This window comes from Chenopodium album, chromosome 23, assembly GCF_948465745.1.
Source record: "Chenopodium album chromosome 23, dcCheAlbu1.1, whole genome shotgun sequence".
NCBI lineage: Eukaryota > Viridiplantae > Streptophyta > Magnoliopsida > Caryophyllales > Amaranthaceae > Chenopodium > Chenopodium album.
Genome location: NC_137856.1, coordinates 33,325,070 through 33,353,034, shown reverse-complemented (window position 1 = coordinate 33,353,034; position 27,965 = coordinate 33,325,070). Strand labels below are relative to the sequence as shown.

Here is a 27,965-nt window from a genome sequence, read left to right as displayed (position 1 = left end):
CTAAATGGTCACTTTGGACTTTCAGAGGTTAAAATTTTATATTTAACAAAAAACATCTGATTAAAAACTACTTCACAAATTACAAATATCCTTATATTACTATATTAGAAGTGTACTACTAAAAGAGTACAACAAAACAAGCTTACATCATTATTAGGGATAAAAATCATACAATCATATAAATTATGAAAGGTAAGTTCAAAAGGTTGGTAGCTGTAAATATATAGGCATGAGAAAAATAAAATTTGAAATCAAAGTCAAGATACTAGCTTGGTACGGTTACCTTAATTATGGTGCAATTTTTGGGAAAGTTTCATATTTCTTAACCTAGTTAAAAGAGAACACTTTACTTTGTATTAATCAATGATAAAGTAATCGTATCAATCTGGCCTAGTGGTCTCCCGATATTTTAATTTATCTTGTTATACTTCTCTTGTCCAAAAATATTAGTCAAATCGGAAAAAGTTGTAATATTTCATGAGATAGTCCTTCATATTAAGATTGAGTGATGGGGGAGTATACAACTATACATGATTGTACATATGGTGATCCGACTATTATTCTACTAAGGATTTTTTTTAAGTAAAAATGAGACATGTACTTAATTATGATGTTTGAAAAAAAATGCGTGCATGTGACTATATTTTTGGACAAATGGAGTGTAAAAACTCAATTCTTTCTTGTTTTAAGCTATAATCAATATTTGTAAGTCTTAGATTTCTAGTAATCTACTCCAAAACGCATTAATTTCAGTAATTAACTGATACACACCAATACATTTGTACATAATGTTGGAAACTTTTGTGAGAGCTAGGATAAATTCAATGAAACATAATTTAATTAATCTCTCGTTGAAAAACTAGGAGCTAGGAAGCAAGAATTCCAAACTAATTCTACCAAAAATTGTTAATATTGTTAACTAAATTCCAAAAATTAAATAAGCAAAAGTATCAAAGAAGTGCCAAGCTTAGTATCCGCGTGTTTGCTGTCCTTAGTTTATTTAAATGTTCAAGTTATTAACTAAAAATATTGTAATTTACGCCATTGTTTTGAATTCGACTAGTCCTCAAAATTCCAAACAAGGAAATCTAGTTGAGCAAGAAATCTATTACTAGTAAAATCTTTGTTAATTTGTTGTTTGACACTCTCATATTATTAGCATGCAATTATATACTAAACATATATAGAAATTAAGTTAAGGATGATTTGTTATATATAGAAAAAACTTGAGGATGAAGTTTAAGAATGAGGCTAGGTAAAATGGGAAGATTTGAGACACATTACCACCTTCTTAGGCAAACTCTCCGTTCTTTTCAACTTCTATATTGACTCATCAAAGATCAATGATGTCAATCATGTCATACAATCCGTTTAAGTATATTAACACCCCTTGCTCTAACAATACAGTTAGACGAGATATGATCTTAAATCATGTGTACGTACGTACCATGTATCTAGTATTATAACCAATTTATATGGCATCCTATATAAATTAAAACACAAAGAGAAAAACTTATGTCAATAGATGTTTCTCTAATAATTTACATGAATAAACAATTCATTTGATGGTATTAGTAAAGACAGATCGAAGTTTTTTCATTTTACAAACATTTTTTAATGAATATCAACTATATATAGTTGATTAAAGTCTTGGAATCAGAGTCGATATCAAAATTAATTTCATTTATATCATTGTCCTTGCAGCTTTCTATAATTAAGAAGTTTTTTTTTTTTTTTTTTTTTTTTTTTTTTTTTTTTTTTTTTGCATACATGCGTTTTGCATAATGGTTTGGTTTTTTTTTTAATCTCTGTATGTAATTTTCATTTCGGTATTATTCGTATGATGATAAGGATATACTCATATACTATACCTAGTTACATATTTTTATTATGCTAAATTAGAGTTGTCCAACTATATATTGCATTAAGTCAAAGATTTTCTTGGTGCATACGTCAACTTTTTTTATAATAAATTTATACTCATGTACTGATGTACTCATATATTGTTTGTAAGCTGACCGCAAAAAATAATGAGATATACTAATATGCATTATATTTGAGTAACGATCATTTTCATCACAAATTTCTTAGTGTTTTTTTTCCACCCTTTTTGGTGAGTGAAGATAATGTTTGAGAAAACTACTTTCATATATATATTTTAGTGAAAATCAAGAACTATATACTTCTTTTGATCTTTTTCATCACAAATTTCTGGTGGAGTATTTCCAATATAATAATTATGTTATGTAATTTGTATCATGTATGGGAGGTTATCCCACATGGAAAGAATAAGAAGGTGATGTATTGTTTATATTATAAATAATTGGATATGAGTTATGAAATGGGCTAAGTGGTGTTTTGGACAATTTTTATTTTAACTCATATGTTTATGTAATGTGTACTAGTTAATTGAACTTTATTTTATAAAGGTGGAAATGAAACACTTTATTTTCTTACTTGAATTTGCAAGTTGTAGAATGCATTAAGACAAACATAAATATTAAGGGAGGTGACGTGTCATATGGGGTATTGAGTGACTTGTGATGCCGTCATATGAAAAATTTGTGGTTTTTGTTTTTGAATATTATTAAGTATAGAATTATAGATATAGATTATAGATATTATTTAATAATTAATTAAATACTCCATTCGTCTTTTTATTAATGTCCATTTTCTATCATTAATTACTCACATAATAAAGAGAAAGTGGACATTAATAAAGAGACGGAGGGAGTATTAATCAACTGCTATCATTAGAAATAACTGCTTGTTCTTATCCTTTCTAAGATAACCGTCATTATTGATCTATAAATGATCAATTCTGGTTTGATGAACGATGATCAGCTAGTTCTTCACCCCTTTCCTCTGTTTTTTCCCTAAAAACTCTAGGAACTCATGATCGTTAGTACTAAACGCTCTGAAGTGTATTGTAACCTAAAAACGTGTTCATTATAGCCTTGTTAGTATAGTGGGGCAAATAACGTTTTTAGAAAAGTGTTCTTCGTATACGCCTAGATCTATTATTTGTTTTGTTGTTCCGATTAATTTCCACCAACAATTTCTTCGTGTTTTTTTCCTCCCTTTGGTGAGTAAAGATAATGTTTGAGAAAATTACATTCATATATATGTTTGTGAAAACCGAGAAATATACTTCCTTTAATTTGTTTTAAAATAATACTCATAGCACTGTTATATTTGTCAACACAGAACTTTTACCATATTTATAATTATTTATTAATAATTACGTAGGTACTTCTCTGGGGTGACAATAATTACATAGGTTCACCCGCTCACACACATATGCACAAGCGGCTTGACACATAATGTGCGTGCATGGGTGCGTACCGGTGCTACCTGGCCGGGTGCACATCTAATTAACTTGTCTAGTAGACAGTCACACCGTACCATAAAGTGAACAATGAACATTATTATAAGACTCTTAAGTAGTTGTACAAGCAAGGCACAATATAGAAAGAATAAAATAAATGGAGTAACATGTGCGTCATAGATTGAAAAATTATACAGAAAAGATGGAAGTCAGGCTAAACCATTGGTGCACATAATATTAATAAACAAACAAAAATGATAAGTGAATGTTTGGTAAGAAGAAGATGAACTGTGTAATAACGACACTAAAGGAGCAGTTAGAGACTATTTATTTTATCTTATTTGTGTCGTAAATTGAAATTTTATAGTAGTTCAACTGGAGATCAAAAAGAACACCAAATTACAAGCTAAAATTTGTATAAATTAATTATATTATTATTAGAATGTAAGTATATCTTTTGATGTGATAGTAGGATTACCTACTGCTTTATTGTTTTCTGTTGGATTTTAGATGCTGCTTTTAGGCTCAAGCAAGCTCTTGTGCTTGATTTAATTAATTTATTTTTCCTTAAATCTTATAGTAAGAGCAAAATCAAGCTAAGCTAAGTTTTTCAATCAATATTTTTCGACTTTTGTCTTCTTTTTTTTTTCCAATTTTTTAAGTGAATTATATTTACTTTTGATCAAATTACAATGGTGTATCCGTATATTTATTGATAATTTACATAATCAAATACATTAGGGTTTTGGGGATAGAATTAAAGTAAGAATTTCAAATATAATCTATGCTTATTAGGGTCTGTTCTGGTTGATTGAACTGAGCTAAACTGAACTGAACTAAATATTTTATGAGAGAAGGAAATCAAGAACTGAACTGAAAATAATTTGAAAAAAAAAACAGGTCCGTAATGTAACTCAAAAGCATTTTTAAAAAACTAATTTTCTTTATTATTAAAACAAGCCAACTTTTGCGTGCTTTCACACACACACCCAAAAAAAAAAAAAAAAAAAAAAAAAAAAAAAAAAAAAAAAAAAACCCTTAATTTGGATAATTTCACAATAAATCTAAATACATAAATTTTTTTTTTTATGAGATACAATTCTTACCACTAGAACAAATACTAACTCGTATTTAGTATTCTGTAATAAACATTATGCATTATGGAGTACGTAAGTAGCCCAAAAGCGAAGAAAGCAATCAGTCCTGTATTTGACTCTATCAAATGTCGGCCACGTATCTAACTAAACATCTCCCTCCAAAAATAAACGAGGACAAAAGTCTACGGTGACAGCGTAAAGCTTCACCTTAATTATGTTTTCATGCATGCATATATTATTCCACATATTATACTATTTCGCTGCTTCAAAAAATCTTTGTGGTTGTAGTACGTACTACGTATTTAGTCATGCATTTGCTTAACACTAATCTTACGTATCTTATCCAAGTCAATAATTGAATCGTATAGACGGTCTAAAACAAGTTTATACCTAATAATAATAGAGCGTTGGATATAAAGAATTGGAGAAGAGAGTAGAATAATCATAGAGAATTGACGAGTCTAATATAAAACGTGTCTCATATTTTTCCATATAGAAATTTGATTCCTTTTTTCTTTGGTTGTATATTAGGGCCTGTTCTGATTGACTGAAATCAACTGAACTGAACTGAACTGAACTGAACTGAGCTGAACTGAGCTGAACTGAACTGAACTTATTAATTAGTGATTTTTAACTACGGATTAGTGGTCTTTGATTATATATTACTATACCTATGTGTATATACAAATGTACTATTTCATATGACATAATTATAAAATTTATAATATAATTATAAATTTTCTCAATAAGATTAACAATAGAAATGTGTATCAAAAAAATAGAACCATTTGAACAATGAATTGTATCGATATTATTATTATTATTATTAATTATTGTTATTATTATTATTATAATTAATTATTGATTATTATTATTAGTATTATTGTTATTATTATTATTATTATTATTATTATTTATTCATGATTATTATTATTATTTATTGATAATAATAATAATAATAATAATAATAATAATAATTATTATTATTATTATTATTATTATTATTTGTTGCGTCGTTGTAATAAGAGCTTAAAAGAATGAAATTTGGCTTTATATCATTAGCAATATCATTAGACATAAGAGCTGAACTGAACTGAACTGAACTGAACTGAACTGAATTTCAACGGAAGAGAACAGGCCCTTAGTCATTACGCAAATGTTTATCTGATAAATATATTTTAACTTTTAAAGGCCAATGCAACATACTTTTTACATTTTTTTTTAACTATTTAGTGTTTTGTGATTGATCTCTAGCTTGACCATCACTAAAAAGAGTTGAAAGAAGATTATTCAAGAACATTATCACTTAATAATTAGTCCTAGTGTCAAGATCATTATCTAATTAATTTGTAAGAATGACTGCTAGCAAATCCGAATAGGGGAGAAAACATGATATCATGTTCAAAGGGAGAAAACATGTGATTAGGTAACATAACACACTAAATTTATGCACAAAATTATAATTAGTAGCATTACCCTACCACATAGTAGTAGTTAAGAGTTTGAATTAGGATTAATTTTAGAGACATTAAACTCTACAATTGGGTGATTAGGTAACTAATTTGATTTTATCCCAAGTAACTAGTCTACATATACTACCAAAAAAATTATTTCTATACAAGGACAAAATTGGAATTTAATTGTGACAAATACATCTAAGCCTAAAGTATATCTAGGAAAGCTTCTTAATTACACTAAACTAAAGGCAATTAAATTAAAGTCAATTTTTACATAAAATATGCCAACACATACATCCTATAAAAACCCTCCTTACACTATAGCAAAGAGATTAAGATTCCTAAACTCAATTGCTATAATTTAACTCCATCTACTTCTATGCCCTCCATTTAATTTCCACATACAAATCCTCCTTCCTCAACACCGCCTTCAGACACATTTGAGCTCGAATTACTGGATCGAAACTGCTGGTATAAACATAAAACAGACTATACAAACTTGTGCATGTATATATAACATATGATAAGAATTTTAATTGCTTGAATTTTCCTTTAGATAATAGTTCTATATGTGATGACACAGGGATAGGAACTGATATACAAGGATAAATGATGGTGAGATCACCGTGCTGCGATGAAAGTGGTCTAAAGAAGGGTCCATGGACACCAGAGGAAGATAAGAAGCTAGTGGATTACATTGACAGACACGGTCATGGAAGTTGGCGAGCTCTCCCTAAACTGGCTGGCTTGAACCGCTGTGGTAAGAGCTGCAGGCTTCGCTGGACTAACTACCTTCGCCCTGATATCAAACGCGGAAAATTCACTGATGAGGAGGAGCAAACCATCATCAACCTTCACTCTGTGCTTGGCAACAAGTATGACTGTCATACATGTTTTTTACTGTTAAGCAGCAAATTTACTGCATTGTGTCTGTAACCTTCAAAAGTTCTAATGCATGTATATGTATTTGTTATCTGATGATTGCAGATGGTCAGCAATTGCAAGCCACCTTCCTGGGAGGACAGACAACGAAATAAAAAACTTCTGGAACACCCACCTGAAAAAGAAGCTTCTGCAGATGGGTATCGATCCTGTGACTCACAGGCCGAGGACAGACCTAAACCTGCTAGCTAACCTCCCTCAGTTGCTCATGGCTGCCAACCTCAGCAACAGTCTCATGATGAACAACAGTACAGGAAATGGAGTTCCTAATTTGGAAGATACTCTTAGGTTGATAGACTCTGATACCACCCAACTCGCAAAATTCCACATACTAAACAATATGCTGCAGGTCTTAAGCCCAAGCAGCAGCAACCCACCTGCTGTAGCTTCTCAGATTACAAGTCTGCTGTGTAATTCAACCATGCCCTTCCAAAACCAATTGAACGATAACCTACTTAGAATGGCTAATTCTCAGATTGAAACCGGACTCACAGGTGCTATCAGTAGTCAGTTCCCACCTTCAAATCCTTTAGGTTCCAGCAGCCTTGAAAGTCCAGCAACTCCTCAATTTCAACCAAATTTCAAACATGGCCGCCACAGGAGTTATACTAGTAATGAATATCATGACAGTAAACAAACTGGTGTTGAAATTCTTACACCCGACAGTTTAATGCCTGGTCTAGTGCCGGCCTCACCAGACCACTGCAGCAAGCTAATTAGCCAAAAGGGTGAGGCGATAATGTCATCAAACCCTTCCTCAGCCACAACTACTGCAAATCCCTTTGAAACAGCAGCTGCTGATTGGACCAATGACCTTATTGATGATGCTGCACACTCATACTGGAGAGACATTATTGAGTAAGCCTCTATCTTTACCTTAGCTTTTGCAGATGATGAATTTTTTACCCTTGATTATGACATGATTACAACCATTGGTTGTTAATATTATGTGTTTTCTGTTTTCGTTATTGGCAGCCAAGCATCCTCCCCTTCCTGGCCTATCTCATCATAGAGAATGTAAATTTTGGTCAAATATATTCAGAGATGAATAATTTTTACAAAAGAAGATTTTTAAATTATAGTGTAATCTATAGTGTTACATCCGGACAAATATGATTGCTATCATATAGATGGAAGAAGACTCTTGTATAAAAGCTATGCCACTTCATTCCGGCCTGTATGTTGTACTATCTGATTGCAGATTATAATATTGTTGAGATTAGCATTTTTTTTGTTTTATAAAAAATCAAGCATTCACAGTGCATCATTGATTCATTACTAATGCAGCGGTGCCCATCAGATAACATGGAAACAGGTCCAAAACATATACTGACAATACTGTGGCCGGCTCGTGCACACACAAGGGCATGGATGGGCACGTACTGGCATATGCTAGATTGGGTGCATCATTCTAGGTACTACCAGTCAAGTGCATGAAATAATTTGCGATAGGTCCATTTCAATCAACAAATAAGACTCGTTAAAACAGATCATATTTTTGTTAAAAAAACCAATCTCCAATTGCTTGACAATTGAATTTCTCCACCCCAATTAAAATTTAAACAGAGGGCAAAATTCCACATGAAAGTTACATTACCAAATGAGTATAAAGCGAGCCTCGAAAAATACTAGTTATATTCTGGACTAACTGACTGATAACTCCATATACCTTCTGAGTTCTTATAAAAGACAAAAGTCAAAACAATTTGTTAACCATTAGGTAAGACTATTTTTCTTATGGTGTTACAGCAGCCAGCAAGAAAATGAATTTCCTAGGCATCCCTCTCTGTCCACTTCCAAATTATTTCTAGAATATGAAAAATAGTAATAAAGCAACATTTATATCATTAATGAAAAAGATACTACAAGCTAACTTTCAAGGTCCAATATCTTGACAAAGAAAGGCAAGTAATTACTCATATACAAGCAATTTGATCATATTATAGCAGTAGGTACACTATTTCAGCGTTGACCCTGCTTAAGCAACCAACTTCTTACCTACTATTTCCAAGTAATCAGTCTGCATGATGATGCTCCAAATGTTAAGGACTTTACCAATGTACGTTACCAAGGTCGTATGAAGTTGGTACATATCAAATACCGTAGGTGCCTAGCACAATCCGAGTCCTGAAAATGCTGTCAAAAAGAAGAAATGGGCTGATAAATTCAATTTACCATCAAAGCATACGGATTATATATATTATAGTATGGACACCACCATTAATATCCTATCTGCAGATGATATGGCTCACAGTAATCACAGACAGAATTAAGGGAGGCAATGTCACAAGAAGAAAGGATTAAGCACAGGCGCACAGCAATGTGAAGAATGGCTTGCAAATTTATTGCTTCTGATAGCATGATAGCATTTTAGCAATGGTACATAAGTAAAGACATTGCTCGGTTATTGATAATAAATAAGGGAAGTCATCATAGTCACAGAATATCATAATCTTTCACATAACTAACCACAGATGTTTGCCTTTCTCACATAACTAACCACAGAATATCATAATCTTTCACATGTGTTTCACGATGAAGAAGAAATCTAAGGTTCCATCCTTGAACGATGAGCCATTGCACTTTCTTTAACATTAAACTATAAGAAAATTCGGGATATCAAACTTGCTACCTGAGACTAATACGACTATATACTTTAATAAGAAGAGTCTAACGAAATGAATACAGAAGTTATCAATACATGTAAAGCAGAATAAGGGAAAGAAATGACAAGATTCGGGAAACACAGCAAAGGCCACAAACAGGACACTTTTCTTCAATGCTGCTGCATTGTCAAGGTTAGCAGCCTATAATACAAGTTACATTCCACTTAAAAACTACCCTAAGCGTAATCATAAATTCATAATGGGATAGAATCTATGTGCTTCAGCAAGAAGGTTATGTTATATCTCAGAAGTATATCAGTATTTGTCAGAAGGGAGCTTGCAATTTGGGATATATATCTGTCAATGTGATTTATGAGACTTAAGCATTACATATTACTCAGTCCTCAAAACCAACTAAGACTGCGAAAATGCAATGGACGAAACTGCCAAGGGTTTGATGGCCATGATTATGAAGCCCATGATCTGATTAGCAGGATTATTACTCAATGCCACTAGTAGAGTATAACAACTAAACATAACATTATTCTGGCAAGGAAGTCTGAGCTAATGTCCGATAAAGATCAGTCTTACACACACAAGAAGAGTAAGACTGCTAATTGTATGGAATTATAACATTCAACAGACTTCCTAGAGGACAGGTGAAAAGTTAATGTTGATACACGATATTGATCAGTCTCACAAACATAGATAATTAGATAGTAAAACCGCGCTATATATTGGATACTCGTACTAACATTAAACAAAGACTTGTTAGAGAAAGGGACAAAAACAAAATGCATTTCATTTATGTGATTTCAACAAACCTACACAGGACAGTAAGCAAAATTGATCAAGTTACATGCTAAACATTGGAATGCAGAACAATGTTACAGCATCATTTCATCATACAGCAGCACCATCTCAAGCCTTTTCGACACCGGAACGACTGCTATTAACAACATCCAAAAAGAAATCAGTCAACATAGCTTCAAACTCCGGCAACTTAGCATACCCCGGAAAGTAATTAATATCAATGATCAAGTACTTGACACCACTCGATTCCGACCCGTCTCGAATCAGATCAAAGTTAAACAGATTAAGCTGTGCACCCTCTCTCAACGCACTAGCCAATCCATTGACAAACTCCATTGGAGGCATAGCAACATTATCAACCAGCTGCTGTTTTTCAGAAGTTGGCAAATTCGAAATCTGCGAAAACGGCATAACATCCTCAAAATGATGAGCTGTTACATCAAAATCTGGAAGTGATTTCCTCTGAACACACCTAACAAATTTCCCAGCAACATAAACCTTGAACAAAACTCCGCCATGATTAACAAACTCCTGAAGAACAATTGGGGTTTGATTCTTCAACTTCTTCAATCCATTCGAATTAAAAACGAGCGACATTTGATGAGATTTGATACTCCCATTTGCAACCAATGGTTTCGCAATCACCGGAAATTTCAACCCCAGATTCTCAATCTCGTCTTCATCCCTCAACAAAACCTGCTTCGGAATCCCCACACTCGGCTTCATCTCCGTTGTTTCCGACGGAATCACAAGATTTTCGACAGCTTCAAGCATCGAAATCCGATCATGAAGACGTTGAATTGCGGTGGGAGAATCAATAATCGGAATACTAGGGTTCTTGGAAGAGAAATCGAGTAATTGATGACTCCAATCATCGTCGTAAATCTTGTGAAGAACGCAATCAAATGGACCTTGATGAATCAAAGGTTGATTAACATCAATAGGGATGAAATCAACAGCATGGGATTTAGCGTAAGTGAGTAAAGATGGGTTTAAGATGCTGTCAACTTTCTTGGGTGGTAATGCGTATCCTACTGATATTCTTGTTTTATCTCCATTTTTATTCTCATTTTCTCTCTCATCCGCCATTAGAGAGTTCTGTGATAGTACTGTTGTTTTGAGGTTGAATGTGTAAAGAATGGGTTTGTGAATGGTGAATTGTGAATGGTGAATGGTGAATTGTGAATGGTGAATTGTGAATTGTGAATGAATTTATTGAAGGATGTGAGTGGAATTGAAGAAGGGGTGGGTAGGTGTGATTCGGGAAATGAGGAGAATAGTGACAAGTGATGTGGGTGTGCTACTCACTTTTGGGTCTGCGGTCCATTCCTTTCACGGCGAATGGTTACATGTCGGTCAATATTTTCCCGCCGTTAGATTGTCTTTGCTTTTTCGAAATCGGAATTAAAGATTAGTCAAACTTATTATTTATGAATAATATTTTGTATTGGTAAAAGCTAACAAGCGCACCAATATTTTGTATTGGTAATCACTTGCAAACCTTGATTATCAATGTATGAAGTAACAAAATTCCGGAATAGTCATATTATCAAACCGATCTTATTCAGGCTCTATAAACTTATTGATAGTCATATTATGGTTCATAATCAACTTTTATAAGCTTTGGGGGCACCCTACATTTACTTCAGTATAGAAAAACTTCGAGAAATTAGACTAGAATTGTGTATTATAACATTATAAGTTTATCATCTTTAGTTTTAAACACTTTTAGTTTAGATAATTTTTTTACTTTTTTCGAGTTCGGAAAGGGAAATGGACAAGATGTATTCTGCACAGGAGGCCGTGGGAGGCCATTCAGGCAGTGCAAATCATTCATTTTTACTCAGATAAAGTACTTATTTAATTACCACTTATTCTAGAATAAATTTTGATAAAATATGTTTCAATAAATATCACATACGGACTATAATCCACACTTTTTGAGGAAATTTTGAGGTTTCGGGGCCCGGTTGCAAAAAGTGTTGACATCTTAGGGGATATATCTCGGGGTCATATAATGTCGTTTGAAACCATATATATATAATCATTAAATGTTGTCATAAACGTACGTGGTAGGCTTGAGTTCACGAAATCAATGCAAGTTGTGAACGGGTAAAATGACCGTTTAAGGGCATATTGGATAGTTCCACCGACCCAATTAGACTCCCGGAGGATATTAGGGACCAAGGTAAACATCTCGACAATTTTTATTTACGGACGAAAAAAGGTCAAAAAATTACAAAACTAAAGGCTATATCCAAGCTTTTTGAGGAAATTTTGAGGTTTGGGAGCCGGTAGCGAAAAGCCTTAAGACCCTAAGGTATACATCTCGGGGTCATATAATGTCGTTTGAAACCATATATATATGATCATTAAATGTTGTCATAAACATATGTGATAGGCTTGAGTTTACGAAATCAATGCAAGTTGTGAACGGGTAAAATGACCGTTTAAGGGCATATTGGATAGTTCCACCGACCCAATTAGACTCCCGGAGGATATTAGGGACCAAGGTAAACATCTCGACAATTTTTATTTACGGACGAAAAAAAGGTCAAAAAATTACAAAACTAAAGGCTATATCCAAGCTTTTTGAGGAAATTTTGAGGTTTGGGAGCCGGTAGCGAAAAGCCTTAAGACCCTAAGGTATACATCTCGGGGTCATATAATGTCGTTTGAAATCATATATGATCATTATATGTTGTCATAAACGTCTGTGGTAGGCTTGAGTTTACGAAATCGGCGCAAGTTGCGAACGGGTAAAATGACTGTTTCAGAACATATTGAATTATTCTACCGACCCAATTGGACTCCCGGAGGGTATCAGGGACCATAGTAAACATCTCGACAATTTTTATTTTCGAGCGAAAAAAGGTCAAAAAATTACATAATTGAAGGCTATAATCCACGCTTTTTGATGAAATTTTTGAGGTTTTGGGGCCCGGTGGCGAAAAGCCTTTGTACCCTAAGGGTACATCTCGGGGTCATATAATTTCGTTTGAAACCATATATGATCATCATATGTTGTCATAAACGTCCGTGGTAGGCTTGAGTTTACGAAATCACAGTAAGCTGAGAACGAGTCAGAAGATCGTTTAAGGGCATATTGGACGGTTTAACCGACCCAATTGGACTCCTAGAGGGTATTAGAGACCATACATGGTAAACATCTCAGCAATTTTTTTTCCGGGCGAAAAATGGCCAAAAAAATTACGAAATTGAAGGTTATAATAATTCACGCTTTTTGAGAAAATTTTGAGGTTTCGAAGCCCGATGGTGAAAAGTGTTGAGACCCTAGGGGATATATCTTGGGGTCATATAGTGCCGTTTGAAACCACATATGATCATTATATGTTATCATAAACGTACATACGTGATAAGCTTGAGTTTACGAAATCACTGCAAGTTATGAACGGGTAAACTGACCGTTTAAGGGCATATTGGATGGTTACACCGGCCCAATTGGACTGCCGGAGGGTATTAGGCACCATGGTAAACATCTTGGTAATTTTTATTTCCAGGCAAAAGAATGTCAAAAAAATTACAAAATTGAAGTCTATAATCCACGCATTTTTACGAAATTTTGAGGTTTATAGGCCCGATGGCGAAAAGCCTTGAGACCCTAAGGGATACAGCTCGGGATCATATAATGCCGTTTGAAACCATATATGATCATTATAGGTTGTTATAAACGTCCATGGTAGGCATGAGTTTACGAAATCACTTCAAGTTGTGAACGAGTACAATGACCGTTTAAGTGCATATTGGATGGTTCCACCGACCCAAGTGGAATCCCGGAGGGTATTAGGGACAATGGTAAACATCTTTGTAAATTTTTTTCCAGACAAAAAAAGGTCAAAAGATTACAGAATTGAAGACTATAATTCACGCTTTTTTAGGAAATTTTGAGGTTTAAGGGCATGTGGCGAAAAGCCATAAGACCCTAAGGGATACATCTCGGGGGCATATAATGTTGTTTGAAACCATATATGATCATTATATGTTGTGATAAACGTTCGTGGAAGGCTTGAGTTTATGAAATCACTGCAAGTTGTGAATAGGTAAAATGACCGTTTAAGGGCATTTTGGATGGTTCCACCGACCTAATTGGACTCCCAGAGGATATTAGGGACCATGGAAAACATCTCGGAAATTTTTATTTCTGGGCAAAAAAAGGTCAAAAAGTTGCAAATTGAAGGATATAATCCACGCTTTTTGAGGAATTTTGAGGTTTCAAGGCCCGGTGGCGAAAAGCCTTGAGATCCTAAGGGATGCATCTCGAGGTCATATAATTCCGTTTGAAACCACATATGATCATTATATGTTGTCATAAACGTCTGAGGTAGGCTTAAGTTTACGAAATCACTGCAATTTGTGAACGGATAAAATGACCCTTTAAGGGCATAGTGGACGGTTCCACCGACCCAATTGGACTCCCGAAGGCTATTAGGGACCATGATAAAAAAAAATCTTGGTAATTTTTATTTTCTGGCGAAAAAATGTCAAAAAATTACAAAATTTGAAGGCAATAATCCACTTTTTTGAGGAATTTTTAGGTTTTGAGGCCAGGTGGCGAAAAGCCTTGAAACCCTAAGGGATATATCTCGGGGTCATATAATGTTGTTTGAAACCATATATGATCATGATAATGATAATTTGTCATAAACGTCCGTGGTAGGCTTGAGTTTACGAAATCTGTGCAAGTTGTGAACGGGTAAAATGACCGTTTCAGAACATATTGGTTTATTCTAACGAACCAATTGGACTCCTGGAGGGTATTAGGGACCATGGTAGACATCTCAACAATTTTTATTTTCGGGCGAAAAAGTCAAAAATTACAAAACTGAAGGCTTTATTCCACGCTTTTTGATGAAATTTTTAAGTTTCGGGGCCCGGTGGCAAATAGCCTTGAGACCCTAAGGGTACATCTCAGGGTCATATAATGTCGTTTGAATCATATATGATCATCACATGTCATAACTCATAAACGTCCGTGGTAGGCTTGAGTTTACGAAATCACAGTAAGGTATGAACAATTCAGATGACTGTTTAAGGGCATATTGGACGGTTTGACCGACTCAATTGGACTCCTAGAGGGTATTAGAGACCATGCAAGGTAAACATCTCAGCAATTTTTATTTCCGGACAAAAAATGGTCAAAAAATTACGAAATTGAATACTATAATAATTCACGCTTTTTGAGAAAATTTTGAGGTTTCGAAACCCGATAGTGAAAAGTGTTGAGACCCTAGAGGATATATCTCGGGACCATATATATAATGCCATTTGAAACCACATTTGATCATTATATGTTATCATAAACGTACGTACGTGGTAAGCTTGAGTTTACGAAAACACTGCAAGTTATGAATATGTAAAATGACTGTTTAAGGGCATATTGGATGGTTCCACCGACCCAATTAGACTCTCAGATGGTATTATGTACCATGGTAAACATCTTGGTAATTTTTATTTCCAGGCGAAAAAATGTCAAAAAAATTACAAAATTGAAGGCTATAATCCACGCTTTTTTACGAAATATCGAGGTTTCGAGGCCCGGTGGCGAAAATCCTTGAGACCCTAAGGAATACTTCTCAGGGTCATATAATGTCGTTCGAAACCACATATGATCATTATCTGTTATCATAAACGTCTGTGGTAGGCTTGAGTTTACGAAATTACTACAAGTTGTGAACGGGTAAAATGACCGTTTAAGGGCATATTGGATGGTTCCCTCGACCCAATTGGACTCCTGGAGGCTATTAGGGACCGTGATAGAAATATCTTGGTAATTTATATTTCCGGGCGAAAAAATGTCAAAAAATTACAAAATTGAAGGCTATAATCCTTGCTTTTTGAGGAATTTTGAGGTTTCGGGGCCCGGTGGCGAAAACCCTTGAAACCCTAAGGGATACATCTCGGGGTCATATAATGCCGTTCAAAACAATATATGATCATTATATGTTGTCATAAACATCCGTGGTAGGCTTGAGTTTACGAATTCACTGCAAGTTGTGAAGGGGTAAAATGACCGTTTAAGGGCAAATTGGATGGTTCCACCGACCTTATTAGAATCCCGGAGGGTATTAGGGACAATGGTTTTACGGGCGAAAAAAAGTCAAAAAATTACAAAATTGAAGACTATTATCCATGCTTTTTTTGGAAAATTTGAGGTTAGGGGTCTGTGGCGAATAGCCTTGAGACCCTAAGGGATACATCTCGGGGACATATAATGTTGTTTGAAACCATATATGATCATTATATGTTTTGAAACATTCGTGGTAGGCTTGAGTTTACGAACTGCAAGTTGTGAACGGGTAAAATGACCATTTAAGGGCTCCCGAAGGGTAAACATCGATCCAATTGAACTCAAGTTCATATTGGATGGTTCCATCGATCCAATTGGACTTCCGAAGGGTATTAGGGACCATGGTAAACATCTCAGAAATTTTTATTTTCGGCCAAAAAAAGGTCAAAAAATTACAAAATTGAAGGCTATAATCCACGCTTTTTGAGGATTTTTGATGTTTCGGATCCCGGTGACAAAAAGCCTTGAGACCCTATGGGATACATCTCGGGGTCAAGTAATTCCGTTTGAAACCATATATGATCATTATATGTTTTCATAAACGTCCGTGGTAGGCTTGAGTTTACGAAATCACTACAAGTTGTTAACGGATAAAATGACCGTTTAAGGGCGTATTAGATGGTTCCACTGACCCAATTGGACTCTTGGAGGGTATTAGGGACCATGGTAAACATCTCGACAATTTTTATTTCCAGGCGAAAAAAGGTCAAAAAATTACAAAATTAAAGGCTATAATCCACACTTTTTGAAATTTTTTTGAGGTTTCGGGGCACCGTGGCGAAAAGCCTTGAAACTTTAAGGGATAAATCTCAGGGCTATATAATGCTGTTTGCAACCACATATAATCATTATATGTTGTCATAAACGTCCGTGGTAGGCTTGAGTTTACGAAATCATTACAAGTTGTGAACGGGTAAAATGACCGTTTAAGGGCATATTAGATGGTTCCACCGACCCAATTGTACTCCCGGAGGATATTAGGGACCATGGTAAATATCATGGTAATTTTTAGTTTCAGGCGAAAAAAGGTTAAAAAATTACAAAATTGAAGGCTATAATTCACGCTTTTTGAGGAAATTTTGAGGTTTTGGCGCCTAGTGGTGAAAAGCCTTGAGACAAAAAGGTATACAAGCTGAATCGGATTGTGGGTTTACATATTTTTACCAGTATGTAAGTTGAACAAAAGGCATATAAATTTTATTAAACCTTCCATGACTCTGGTACATGTTCTAATGGGTCGGGTACTAGTTCGGATTTAGATTGTTGATGGGTCGGATTAAATCGGTTGACGCTTACTCTCAGGTAGGGAGCAAGTTCGGGTTCTGGTCAAATAGTATTGGATCAAATCGATTGTCGGTTTACATATGGTCATGTTCAGGTTGGGTTACAGGTCACTAGTTTCACCCCATTGTCCTGGTACAGGTTAGGTTTAAATCATTGTCGGTTTAGGTTGAGTTCTCGAGTCGGATCAATTTTTGACAACTGTAATACGGAGTATACAAATTCCGAGTACTTAGGGTCTGTTCACTTCAGCTTAATTTCAGTTCAGTTCAGCTCCTAATTTTCTTCTCTCATAAATTATGCATTTCAGCTCCAATCAGTTCAGTTCAATTCAGTTCAGTAAATGTGAACATGCCCTTAATGATATTTACTACGGAGTACTTCGTATTAAAATAAGTATTAATAAATGCACATGAATACCAAAGAAATACTTAGGCTCCGTTCTCTTCAACTTAATTTTGCTGAACTGAAATTATTTTTACTGAAATACAATTTTTTTTACTGAAATGAAATTATTTTTGCTGAACTTAAATTATTTTTACTGAACTTTAATTAATTTTACTAAACTGAACTTATTTTTACTGAACTGAAATTATTTTTATTGAAGTGAAACTAATTTTAATGAACTAAATTTATTTTTATTGAACTGAAATTATTTTTACTTAATATTAATTTTTTTAAAGTGAAGAAAATAGGACCTTAGTATGGAGTACAAACTAGAGCTAATCAAATTGGGCCAGGCCAGGGCTATACATAATTGTTTTGGGCGGGCGATGGGCAAGCACATTTTCAACTGTTTTTTATAGTCATGGCCCATTTTGCCCTAGATAACCCTCTTGGCCCGCCCGAGGTTGGGCAAGGATTTTCAATCCAATCTTGACCCGACCTGAACTAACGAATTGATTTTTATAGCCTCCTACCCGGCCCGCCCAATGATCAGCTCTAGTACAAACATACAACCATGCGGGTGGTTTTGGACATGGCAGCGGTGGTGACTGGTGATTAACCATTTGCGTCGCCGGAAAATAATAAAGAAGAAGACGATAATGTCACTTTACCGCAATTTCCGGCGAGTTTTTCTCTTACTCTTTCAATCTTCTCCTGTTTTTCTTTCATCTCTTCAATGGTTTTTCTGGGGTTTTCTCTTTTTCTACTAACATTTGAGCAGGTACTTGTTTTCTCCGGAAGCTTCGTCATCAATTGGCTTGCATCACAGGCTTTACCATGTAATTTTCCTTTCTCAATATTACTATTGTTGATGTTTTGATTTCCCAATTTATTTTTTACAAATTGGACTGAAAGGGATATTATACCTGAAATTTTGATACTTCTTGTATGTATGTTACTAAAAGATTAATTTGTGAAAATTTTGCATGTTTTTGGCCCAATATGAAGTGTCGTAATGTCCATACCTATGCTGTAGTGTCGAGGGTTTGACATGAGTACTTGAGGCGAAATGAAGTATATATGGAGTATGGATTTTGGGACAATGGATGGAAGTTGGCACCACCCTCTTAGTTCATGGGTGGATCACAGGATTAGTGGATTATATTAGGCACTTGGGAACTGGTCTTTCTTCTGTTGCAAATATCTAGATTTTTACTCTGAATACCACATAATCAACCAAATGACCACAAAATTTTCAAGGTTGTAAAAAAGTTTTGGTAGGTTTGTAGGTCAGCTTTACTCCCTTGGCTCTTTATGCCACTGTATTGGGAGGATTTAGTAGAATTGCAATCAAAGTCTGTGACTTGTGATGAAACTGCTATCAAAGATGGGTGGAGCTCCCACTAAAGAATCATGGGCATGAATGTGTATTTGTTCAGGTAGTGAATGATAAGGATTGATTAATATAACGGATTACAATTGCCAGTAGGATACTTGGTTTTATTTATCGAGGTTTATCTATCTCAAGATGAGGCAATCACACAACTTTAATTTGCACATACTGACTATGTTTGTCATAATTGTAAGAACTGATTGGGTTGTGTTACTTTTGATACATATCCTTCATTTCCGACCATGATGTTTGCTCTTGTGCCCCCTGAAATGTTTGATTTACCCTCTTTTTCCTTTTCTTTGCTGAAGAGGGATCCTGGAGCATCATATGGCCTGCAGTCAGCTTTGGCTGCAAGAGGTGTAATTGTGGAAGACAAGTTTTTTCTGAACTTAAATACATCTGAACTAAAGCAGAAAGGTGCAACCATTACAGGTATCAAATTGTTGCCCCTTATTTTCCGTCCCCGTGTTTTTAGCATACTAGCTCAGAAGCTTCTGCTTTCATTTAATCTATGCAGAATCTCTATCAGGGCTCCCTATTCATGTCAGGGGAACTGTGACTGGAGAATGTTCAGAAATTTCAAAGGCACAGTTCAGTAAATTGCTGAAACAGGCATGTGTGAACCTTTTACAGTTAACAGGATTCTTTTATTGCGATTTATGGATTATATTATCATCACATTATTTAAATGAAATCTACAACTTAGAATGTTTAGTGGATGGTATGAATGGTCAGGTTTTGAGTTTAGTCTTTTGTTTATTGAAATGAGATTTAGGTCTCTAGCCATTTGTCATCAATCTCAAACATTTTTATTCATGATGGAGCTGTTGGATCATCATCGAGGTGTTCTGCAAAAGTCCGTGTGATAAGTGATAGTCCATCAGCTTTACTCTCACTTTCGAATGTTCTTTGGAGTGCCTCAACTCGTGCAGTTTCGCATGATACCTGCCCTATAACAACATATGTTGCTTCCTCTATAAGGTGTGTTGATATAGACTTAGTCAGAGCATTCCACGTGGAATTGATGGATTGGTCTACTGATGTATAATAGTAGAATACATGTACATGACTGCCTGTAGTTTGAGGGATTATTTTCTGTTAATAAATAAACTAAATTTGACAATAAAGGGCAGTTCTACCTAGTTTCCCTCCATTAGTTTTGATGTAATGAGTTTCCAAAACTGTTCAATTCTTACTCTTGTCTCTGCAGTACTGAAGCAATAGAGAGTGCAATTGGTCTTGGTTCCAAAGGAAGCATGGGGTTTCTAGTTGCTGACACTGAGCGTTCTTCTCTTATTTTATGTGGTAAAGCATTTGCTGATGCAAAAGGAGTCAAACAAAGTTTGGCAGCTTTATCAGAACCTATATTAGCCGCTCGAGGGGGCATCCCACTAGCAGCTCGGTAAACTGTTCTGCTTCCATTGGCTCTCAAAGTGTTTGAAATTTAAGTTTTGTGATTGCTCAAGTTTTATACAAATACAGGATTCTGGAGCTGGGGGAATTAGTAGTACTCTTGTTTGCACCAGAAGACATTATTCAGAGCTCCTCGGATCTGTTGGTGTCTGCAGATCCAGGTGTTATTCTTGCTCCTCAAGGTGTTGCACCCTTTTTCCGGGCCAAAAATTCCAACACTGACACACCAAGCTTTTACAAAGTGCCTGCTGCTATTATCCTTGCATGTTCTGATAGGTAAAGAAATCATTTTAGTGCTGCTGTGTTTCTGTTACATTTCATTTGTACATGTTCATTCCATATTCTTATCCTCAAACTAGAAATTCTAACTGATACAACAACAATACAACATAGTTCATAGAAACCAGTTGAGTGCCATTTGATATTATTCATGATGAAATGTGCCTTTGCCCAAACAGAGAGTGAATTTGACATTTTGACCTTTTAGATTCCTCCAATACCCCAAGTGTGCAATTCTCATTGGTAAAGAGTGTTGAGTTCATGTCCCCGATATTGCTTCTGGCCTTGTGTAAACATCAAAGACAGTCTTTGTCCAACAGCTGAGGTTTCTGTGTGGTCTAAAGGCTACTAGCCTTGTAGTAGTATCAATAAATCCATGGACTTTCTTCAGTGGAATAGGGGGGCTGGTCGCAGATATTGCCCATTCCATCTCATCGTTGACAACAACTTCCAAAATCTTCTGCTGAATATATCTTTTTTTATTGGATGCCTTTACCTTTTGTAATCAGCTCCAGAGTCCTTCCTGCTATTTCAAAGCTTTCTCCGGGTCAAGCTGCTTTTCACTTCCTAGCTGGATATCAGAATGGCAAATACATTCCTGCATTTAATTCAGGCCCGTCATGTATTGATCCCTTGGAGCTGTCAAAAGCTCTTTTTGCCAAGGTCAGGACTCAAGAACTTCCCTCACAAACTTTCTATATTTTAGAAGTTTGATGTAACTATCATTGCTATTGTTGCCATCCGTATGCTGTCTTCTGACATTGTTGTGGGGTTATGCATTTGCAGTTAGAGGACACCACAATAACTCCTTTATTGATAAATATCAATGATGGAAAAAAGCAAATAACCGGTAAGGAAAGCAGACGGCTTTAAGTTTACGGTTTCTAAATGTTCCCTGAGCTTATTCCAAATTGTTGTCAGGGAAAGATCTTGTGGAAGTAGTTCAGTCAAATCTTTCGAAGGACATATCATTTTTCCAACCTAAAGGTAACATGAACAAGTTTTATTTTATGTTTGAAGATATTGGAAAAGATAAAGATTAGTGTCTCAGTGAATTCTCAATTTTCTTAACCACATTACCTTGGTGAGCAGGTAAAAACCTGAAACAAAACTTCAAGAGGTATTTATTGAGCAAATATCATGAATTACCCGATGAATACTCATTTTGACATCCTCGTGATTTTGTGAGTTCCACCATCTCCTATATTATGTACAAAAGAGAGTAGTGACACGAGCACAATCACATTCAGAGCAAGGATCAATGCCAAGGTAGTGAAACACAAGATATGAGGCTTTATAATTTGAGCTACTGGATACTTTTCAAGGCATCGCTTGTGTCTCCGATGAGTGAGTCCAGCACATTATGTGGAATCACAGTCCACACACAAGGGCATTATTTTGAAGTTTGTGGCATATATTGCAGTAAAAGTTTTAACTGACCAAACATGAGTACAATACGGGATGAAAATAGGAGTGTCTCGAGTCCGCACAAACCGTGCTGGATTTGTTCTTCTGGCTCTTTTGAGATCAAAGTTAGCTGCTGTCCTGCTGAGCTTGCTTAAGTTGGTATGATCCTATCACAGAGACAGGTTTGAGTTTTGCGACAACCAACACCATATTGATGCTTGTAAAATAAGGTGAACCAAACATAACCTTATAGTGTTATACAAGGTATGTACTACTTGCGTATAACAGTTACGAGTATTGTTTTTTAATACTCCATATTATACTGGTTTAGGTAGAGCCTGATCAATTTATGTAAAAATTCAGGTTTATTATTGATTTCAGGTCATAAATAATCCTGTCAACTTTACCTCAAAAACATGAGAACTTTTGCTGTATTCCTGTAATCCTGTTCACGCTATTTCAATTAATTCAATATACTGTAGTTTAGTTGTCAATTTTACTAGAAATGGTATAAATTTGGAGATAAAATTAGGTCTATTTTCTTGCAATAATAAATTATATGGACTACTTATTTATGATTACTTTTTTTTTTTTGAGGGAACTTATTTATGATTACTTATGACTCTTCTCTTTTATTTTCGTACACAATTTGAGCACTTGTACTTTGTTCAATTGTTGAGTGTTCTTCATTTCCTCTAGTTTAGTTCCATTTTCACACGTAATTTTGACATCCTTTTCAATTTCTTCCTTTTTTAAAAAAAGAAATCTATTTTTGTTGTTTACCTGTTCCCTACTTATGGAGTTTCATATTGATAACTTGGGTATATAAATATACAAGACTATATCACACTGGTATAAATGTATATTGACTATTTCAAGTTGTCAAATACACCTACTTCCTCATTTTTGTTTACCAGGTCCACGCAAGTATTTCTACCTCATTTTTTTTTTGTTTTATAATCGTTAAGTATTTTTATGACGTGCATTTTACCGAATAAATAAGAGAAGTAAATATTCGTAGGTACATGTATTGAAATAACTTGAACACCTTTTCCCTTAACCCTTTACTCTTCACATCATCATTGAAATATACGCGTTAAGAAAACATCTTGCAATTATAAACAAAATGAAGTAACCGTATACTAAATTTCAAAGGTGCGGAGTAATTTTAAGATTACAAGTTCAATAACTTATATATTAGAAAAATCAAATGTGACCAACTATATTGAAATCAAATGTGACCAACTATATTGAAATAGAGAAAGTAACCAATCAAAATAGTTGGCCCAAATGCTAAAATTATTTTCTTGGCCACAAAACTTCAAAATTCTGGATTAATGTTCTAATTCGTGGCAGAAAATAAGCAAAGAACTATCCACGAGTCATGAAATTGTTGGTTTAATTTTTTGATAATAAATGGAAATGATAGATTTATTAAATAAATAAAGAGTAATTAATTAAATGGGTCAAGAGTATGTGTTTCTCGTCATTTCCCGCTTCCTACTAACTACCAGTCCCCCAACTAATCTAAAATTTCAAACTAACCAATCTCAACTTTGTGAAATTCCAAAACTACCCCTGAAGTATATATATTTAGGCAGAGACATCAGCCTGTTTGGAATGTTGGTGTTAGGCTGTTAGCTAATCTATCAACCAAATTCTTCAATTCTTTTCTCTCCCTACCTATCCGTAATTCCCTAAAATGCCCCTACAAGAAGCGGGCCGAGGCGGTGGTGGTGGCGGCGACAACGGAATGAGGCACCAGCACCCAAATTCAGCATCAGAAATTTCAAGGGAACAAAAGACAGTTTGTGTAATGGATGCTTCAGGGTCACTTGGGTCTGAACTTGTTAAAAATCTCTTGCAAAAAGGTTACTTTGTTCATGCTGCTCTTCAATCTCATTCCAAAGGTTTGATTCTTTCTCATGATTTTAATCTTGTCTACTTTCCTACTTCGTTTCATTTTTTCGCATCAATAAACTAAACCGGTAAAGTCTTGAAGGTGGTACTCAAAAATCCGATATAAGCCTATTACAACAATAAATGTTGTTTTTTTTGACAATCAAGAATAAATGTTGTTAACGTTACTACTTTGTGACTCTCTATACAGCACCACAAGATTTGTAACTGAAATACTGAATTCTTTATAACAATTCCTAAAAAATAAGAAATAAAAAAATCTTTGTAATTAAATAATTTTGTTTTAGTTTGATAATGAAGATGCTTTTTTTCATGAGTGAAATTCGAGGGAATATAATATAATATGCCGAATTTATGTGAAACGTGATTAACAGTCATATTATGTCTTTTCATGTGGGAATTTGATTCTTTCTTCTCTTTAATTTCAATTGTTCAGTGTCTTAATCCTAATTTCCAATTTCTCATCCCCACCAAAGAAAGTAAATTACAAAAAAAAAAGGGTAAATTACAATAATTTATGGCATATTTTAGTTTATCTATTTATATAATTACATCTAACCAAATCTAATCAAATAATGAGAAATATCTGGACTATAATAAAAACTAGAGTACAAGTTTTTGTCCTACACTTTCATGGTACTCCATATGTCCAGACGTCCCGTTGTAATTTTACATTATCTCATATTCGTCGTTTTATACTCGGTACAAATTTGGCAAAGTATCACGTTTAACACTCCACTTCGTATCATTGAGGGGACCCAATCTAATTTCAAATACGTGTATGTAATTATAATGAAAATAGTCTTGCAATTTTTATTTTATTTTTTTTTATTTTTTTATTGTTTTTTTTTTTTTTTTTTTTTTTTTGCTCAAACTCAGTTTATTTTTGTTGAACTAGTCTAGTCTTTTCTTGTTGAAACTTAATTATTTATGATGTATTCAACTTACTTTTGCTGAAGAAAGTTTATTTAATTTTGTTGAAAACAGTCTTAAGTCTTAACTCTAACGTACTACTATACTTCGTACTCGTACTAATTTTTTGTTTATTACTTGTATAAGTATTTTGGTAGGTAATGAAAAAGACATGTAGTATTAAGGACTTGGTAACTTGGATTCTTGGTAGAGGGTGCTTTCATCTTAGAAAGAGCCTTGAGTCACTTGACCCCTTCAAGGGTATGAATAAAAAATAAAATTTTAAAAAAGAAAAAAAATATATACCCAAAGTGCCCTTTGCTGTTCTTGGCAACAAATTCGGCTTTTCAGTCCTCACCACTAGACCAACACTAATTAAGTATGCCAATACGGACTACAGACTACAGAGTAACAATTTTTTTAGACTTTAAGTATTTTGGCTCTAAATACCATTTTAAGCCTCTTTTTTTTTTTTTTTTTTTGACAAACTCTTAAATTTCTTGTTATTTATAAAAGTTATCTTTTGCAGGGAAGTTGCAAAGCATGAAAGTGCAATGTACTGGGGACGAAAAACAAAACCTGAAGATCTTTCATGCTGATCTATTGGATTATCAGAGTATCCTTGATACTCTTAGCGGCTGCTCTGCCTTGTTCTACATATTCGAGCCTCCGTTTGAGCATCCTATTTATGATGTACGCCGCTTGCTAATGTCTAATAGACAGTCTTATTACTTGTTTTCTGGAGGTTATATTGTATTTGACAGCATTTGGATTGGCACATTGCAGGAACATATGGCAGACATAGAAGTGAGAGCAGCACATAATGTTCTGGAAGCATGTGCCCAGACACCCACCATAGAGAAGGTCATCTTTACTTCTTCCGCCACAGCTGTTGTCTGGACAGATACCCGTGATGGTGCATCATCGTCTTGTGATGTTGATGAAAAGAGTTGGAGCGTTATCAACTTCTGTAAGAAATTCAAGGTACTCACACATGCTAGCTGTGTTTCTGCTTGTCATCAAGGCTAATGTCTAATCTGTTCTTTAAAGTTCAAGAAAGTTGCAACAAAATATATCATCAACTCATTCTAAATTAACATAAATAAACTGTAACAGCTATGGCATGCATTGTCAAAAACACTAGCAGAGAAGACAGCATGGGCACTTGCAATGGACAGAGGAGTGAGCATGGTGTCGGTTAATGGAGGGCTGTTGTTAGATTATAACTTGCGTGAAACTTCTGCTGCTCATCCTGCTGCATATACCAGCAAAAAGAATTTTCCGTCATACCTAAAAGGTGCAGCTGAGATGTACGAAAATGGAGTTCTTGTGGCTGTAGATCTCTGGTTTTTGGTGGATGCCCATATTCGCATCTTTGAAGAAGTCTCATCATACGGACGTTATTTGTGCTTCAATCATGTCATCAACTGCCACAAAGATGCTGTTAAGCTTGCCTCCATGTTTATGTCCTCTCCCCCTCAAAGGTAATTACACTAGCATTAGAAACAAGAGTACTCTAAATTGCCTTACTTTAGTGTTCCTTTTTTCTGATGACAGAAGGGTAAAAGGACTAAAAGGTAAAGTGATTAGATTAGCTCATATCTTAATCTTAACCTTATTCATGTGCAGCTCAGAGGATACAAGAGTATACCCGCAACGAATAAGCAACAAGAAACTCAACCAGTTGATGGTGAATTTTGATTGTCAATTCCAGCTGCATTAGTAAGACGCCACCATCCAAACTGAATGGAGCTCATGTACATATGGCCTCATTCTTTGTTCAACACCGGAATATGCTTGAAAGCTTGTAACTAAATGAAAATCCATTATTTTTCATCTTCTTGATGTAATTTTGAAAATTAAGTGCAAAAATAACTTCAGCAATGAAAATTAATATCAAAATCCTCTCCCAACTACTCTTCTATGGTGGGTTTGTTTGGTATACACTACTGGTTTGTTATCTTGCAACCAGTGTTTGAAAAAGTGCGCCTAAGGCGCGCCTAGGCGCTGAGGCGCAAGGCGTTAGAGGTCATGCGCTTTTTATGGTCTAGGCGAGGCGACTTCAATGAGGCGCAGCTAAGGCGCACCGAGGCGCGCCTAGGCGCACTAAGGCGCATAATGAGTTTTTTTCCAGATTTTGTTTGTTTCTTATTATATGCGCCTCACTTCAATGAGGCGCGCCTTAGGCGCAAGGTACTCCAAAACGCCTTGAGCCTTTTTATACATTGCTTGCAACTAAAATAGAATTATACGAAGTATATGTGAAGAGACAAGAGAGTGAGAGACCCATGCCAAGGCCAAGACTACCTAAACCAATAACTAGAGCAGATCGTTCTTGGAGGGAAGAACCCATCGATCAGCAAGTGAAAAACAACTAGCCAGCATGAACACAACTCAAATGTATCTAATCTAAAGGAGAGCCATACACCATATGACGATTTATCTATCAATTTGCAGCTCGAGTGCAAATCAGGATTTGTAGTTTGGTACTGCACCCATACAGTGATTTTTGGCAAACTATCACTAGTTCTAACCTAATTAAGAACACCTAAGGCTCAAATGCTCAATTGTTCAAGGAGAACAGATATGTGACTTCTAGAAAACAACGAACGAGTTATCTAGTATAAAGTCTATACAGATTA

At 35.0% G+C, this 27,965-nt stretch overlaps 3 protein-coding genes and 1 pseudogene across 4 annotated transcripts; 3 read left to right on the top strand and 1 right to left on the bottom strand.

Annotated features, from left to right (window-relative positions):
* Positions 1-6,491: 6,491 nt before the first annotated feature.
* On the top strand, positions 6,492-7,686 carry LOC145607418 (transcription factor MYB92 pseudogene; annotated as a pseudogene). Its single transcript, XR_014105559.1, has 2 exons — positions 6,492-6,757; positions 6,870-7,686. The product of XR_014105559.1 is annotated as a transcription factor MYB92 pseudogene (transcript).
* A 2,522-nt stretch (positions 7,687-10,208) lies between these two features.
* On the bottom strand, positions 10,209-11,487 carry LOC145609082 (inositol-tetrakisphosphate 1-kinase 1-like). Its single transcript, XM_081664646.1, has one exon. The coding sequence runs from the start codon at positions 11,330-11,332 to the stop codon at positions 10,352-10,354; it is 981 nt and encodes a 326-aa protein (XP_081520772.1). The 5' UTR covers positions 11,333-11,487; the 3' UTR covers positions 10,209-10,351.
* A 7,099-nt stretch (positions 11,488-18,586) lies between these two features.
* On the top strand, positions 18,587-22,972 carry LOC145608832 (uncharacterized). Its single transcript, XM_081664424.1, has 9 exons — positions 18,587-18,838; positions 19,701-19,824; positions 19,910-20,373; positions 20,603-20,794; positions 20,875-21,081; positions 21,594-21,747; positions 21,871-21,934; positions 22,006-22,071; positions 22,177-22,972. The coding sequence occupies exons 4-9, from the start codon at positions 20,649-20,651 to the stop codon at positions 22,251-22,253; spliced, it is 714 nt and encodes a 237-aa protein (XP_081520550.1). The 5' UTR covers positions 18,587-18,838; positions 19,701-19,824; positions 19,910-20,373; positions 20,603-20,648; the 3' UTR covers positions 22,254-22,972.
* A 952-nt stretch (positions 22,973-23,924) lies between these two features.
* On the top strand, positions 23,925-27,241 carry LOC145608831 (cinnamoyl-CoA reductase 1-like). The gene is made up of 5 exons (XM_081664423.1): positions 23,925-24,401; positions 25,853-26,016; positions 26,110-26,307; positions 26,440-26,807; positions 26,953-27,241. Exons 1-5 carry the CDS (start codon positions 24,194-24,196, stop codon positions 27,044-27,046), a joined length of 1,032 nt encoding a protein of 343 aa, XP_081520549.1. The 5' UTR covers positions 23,925-24,193; the 3' UTR covers positions 27,047-27,241.
* The last annotated feature ends 724 nt before the right edge of the window (positions 27,242-27,965 follow it).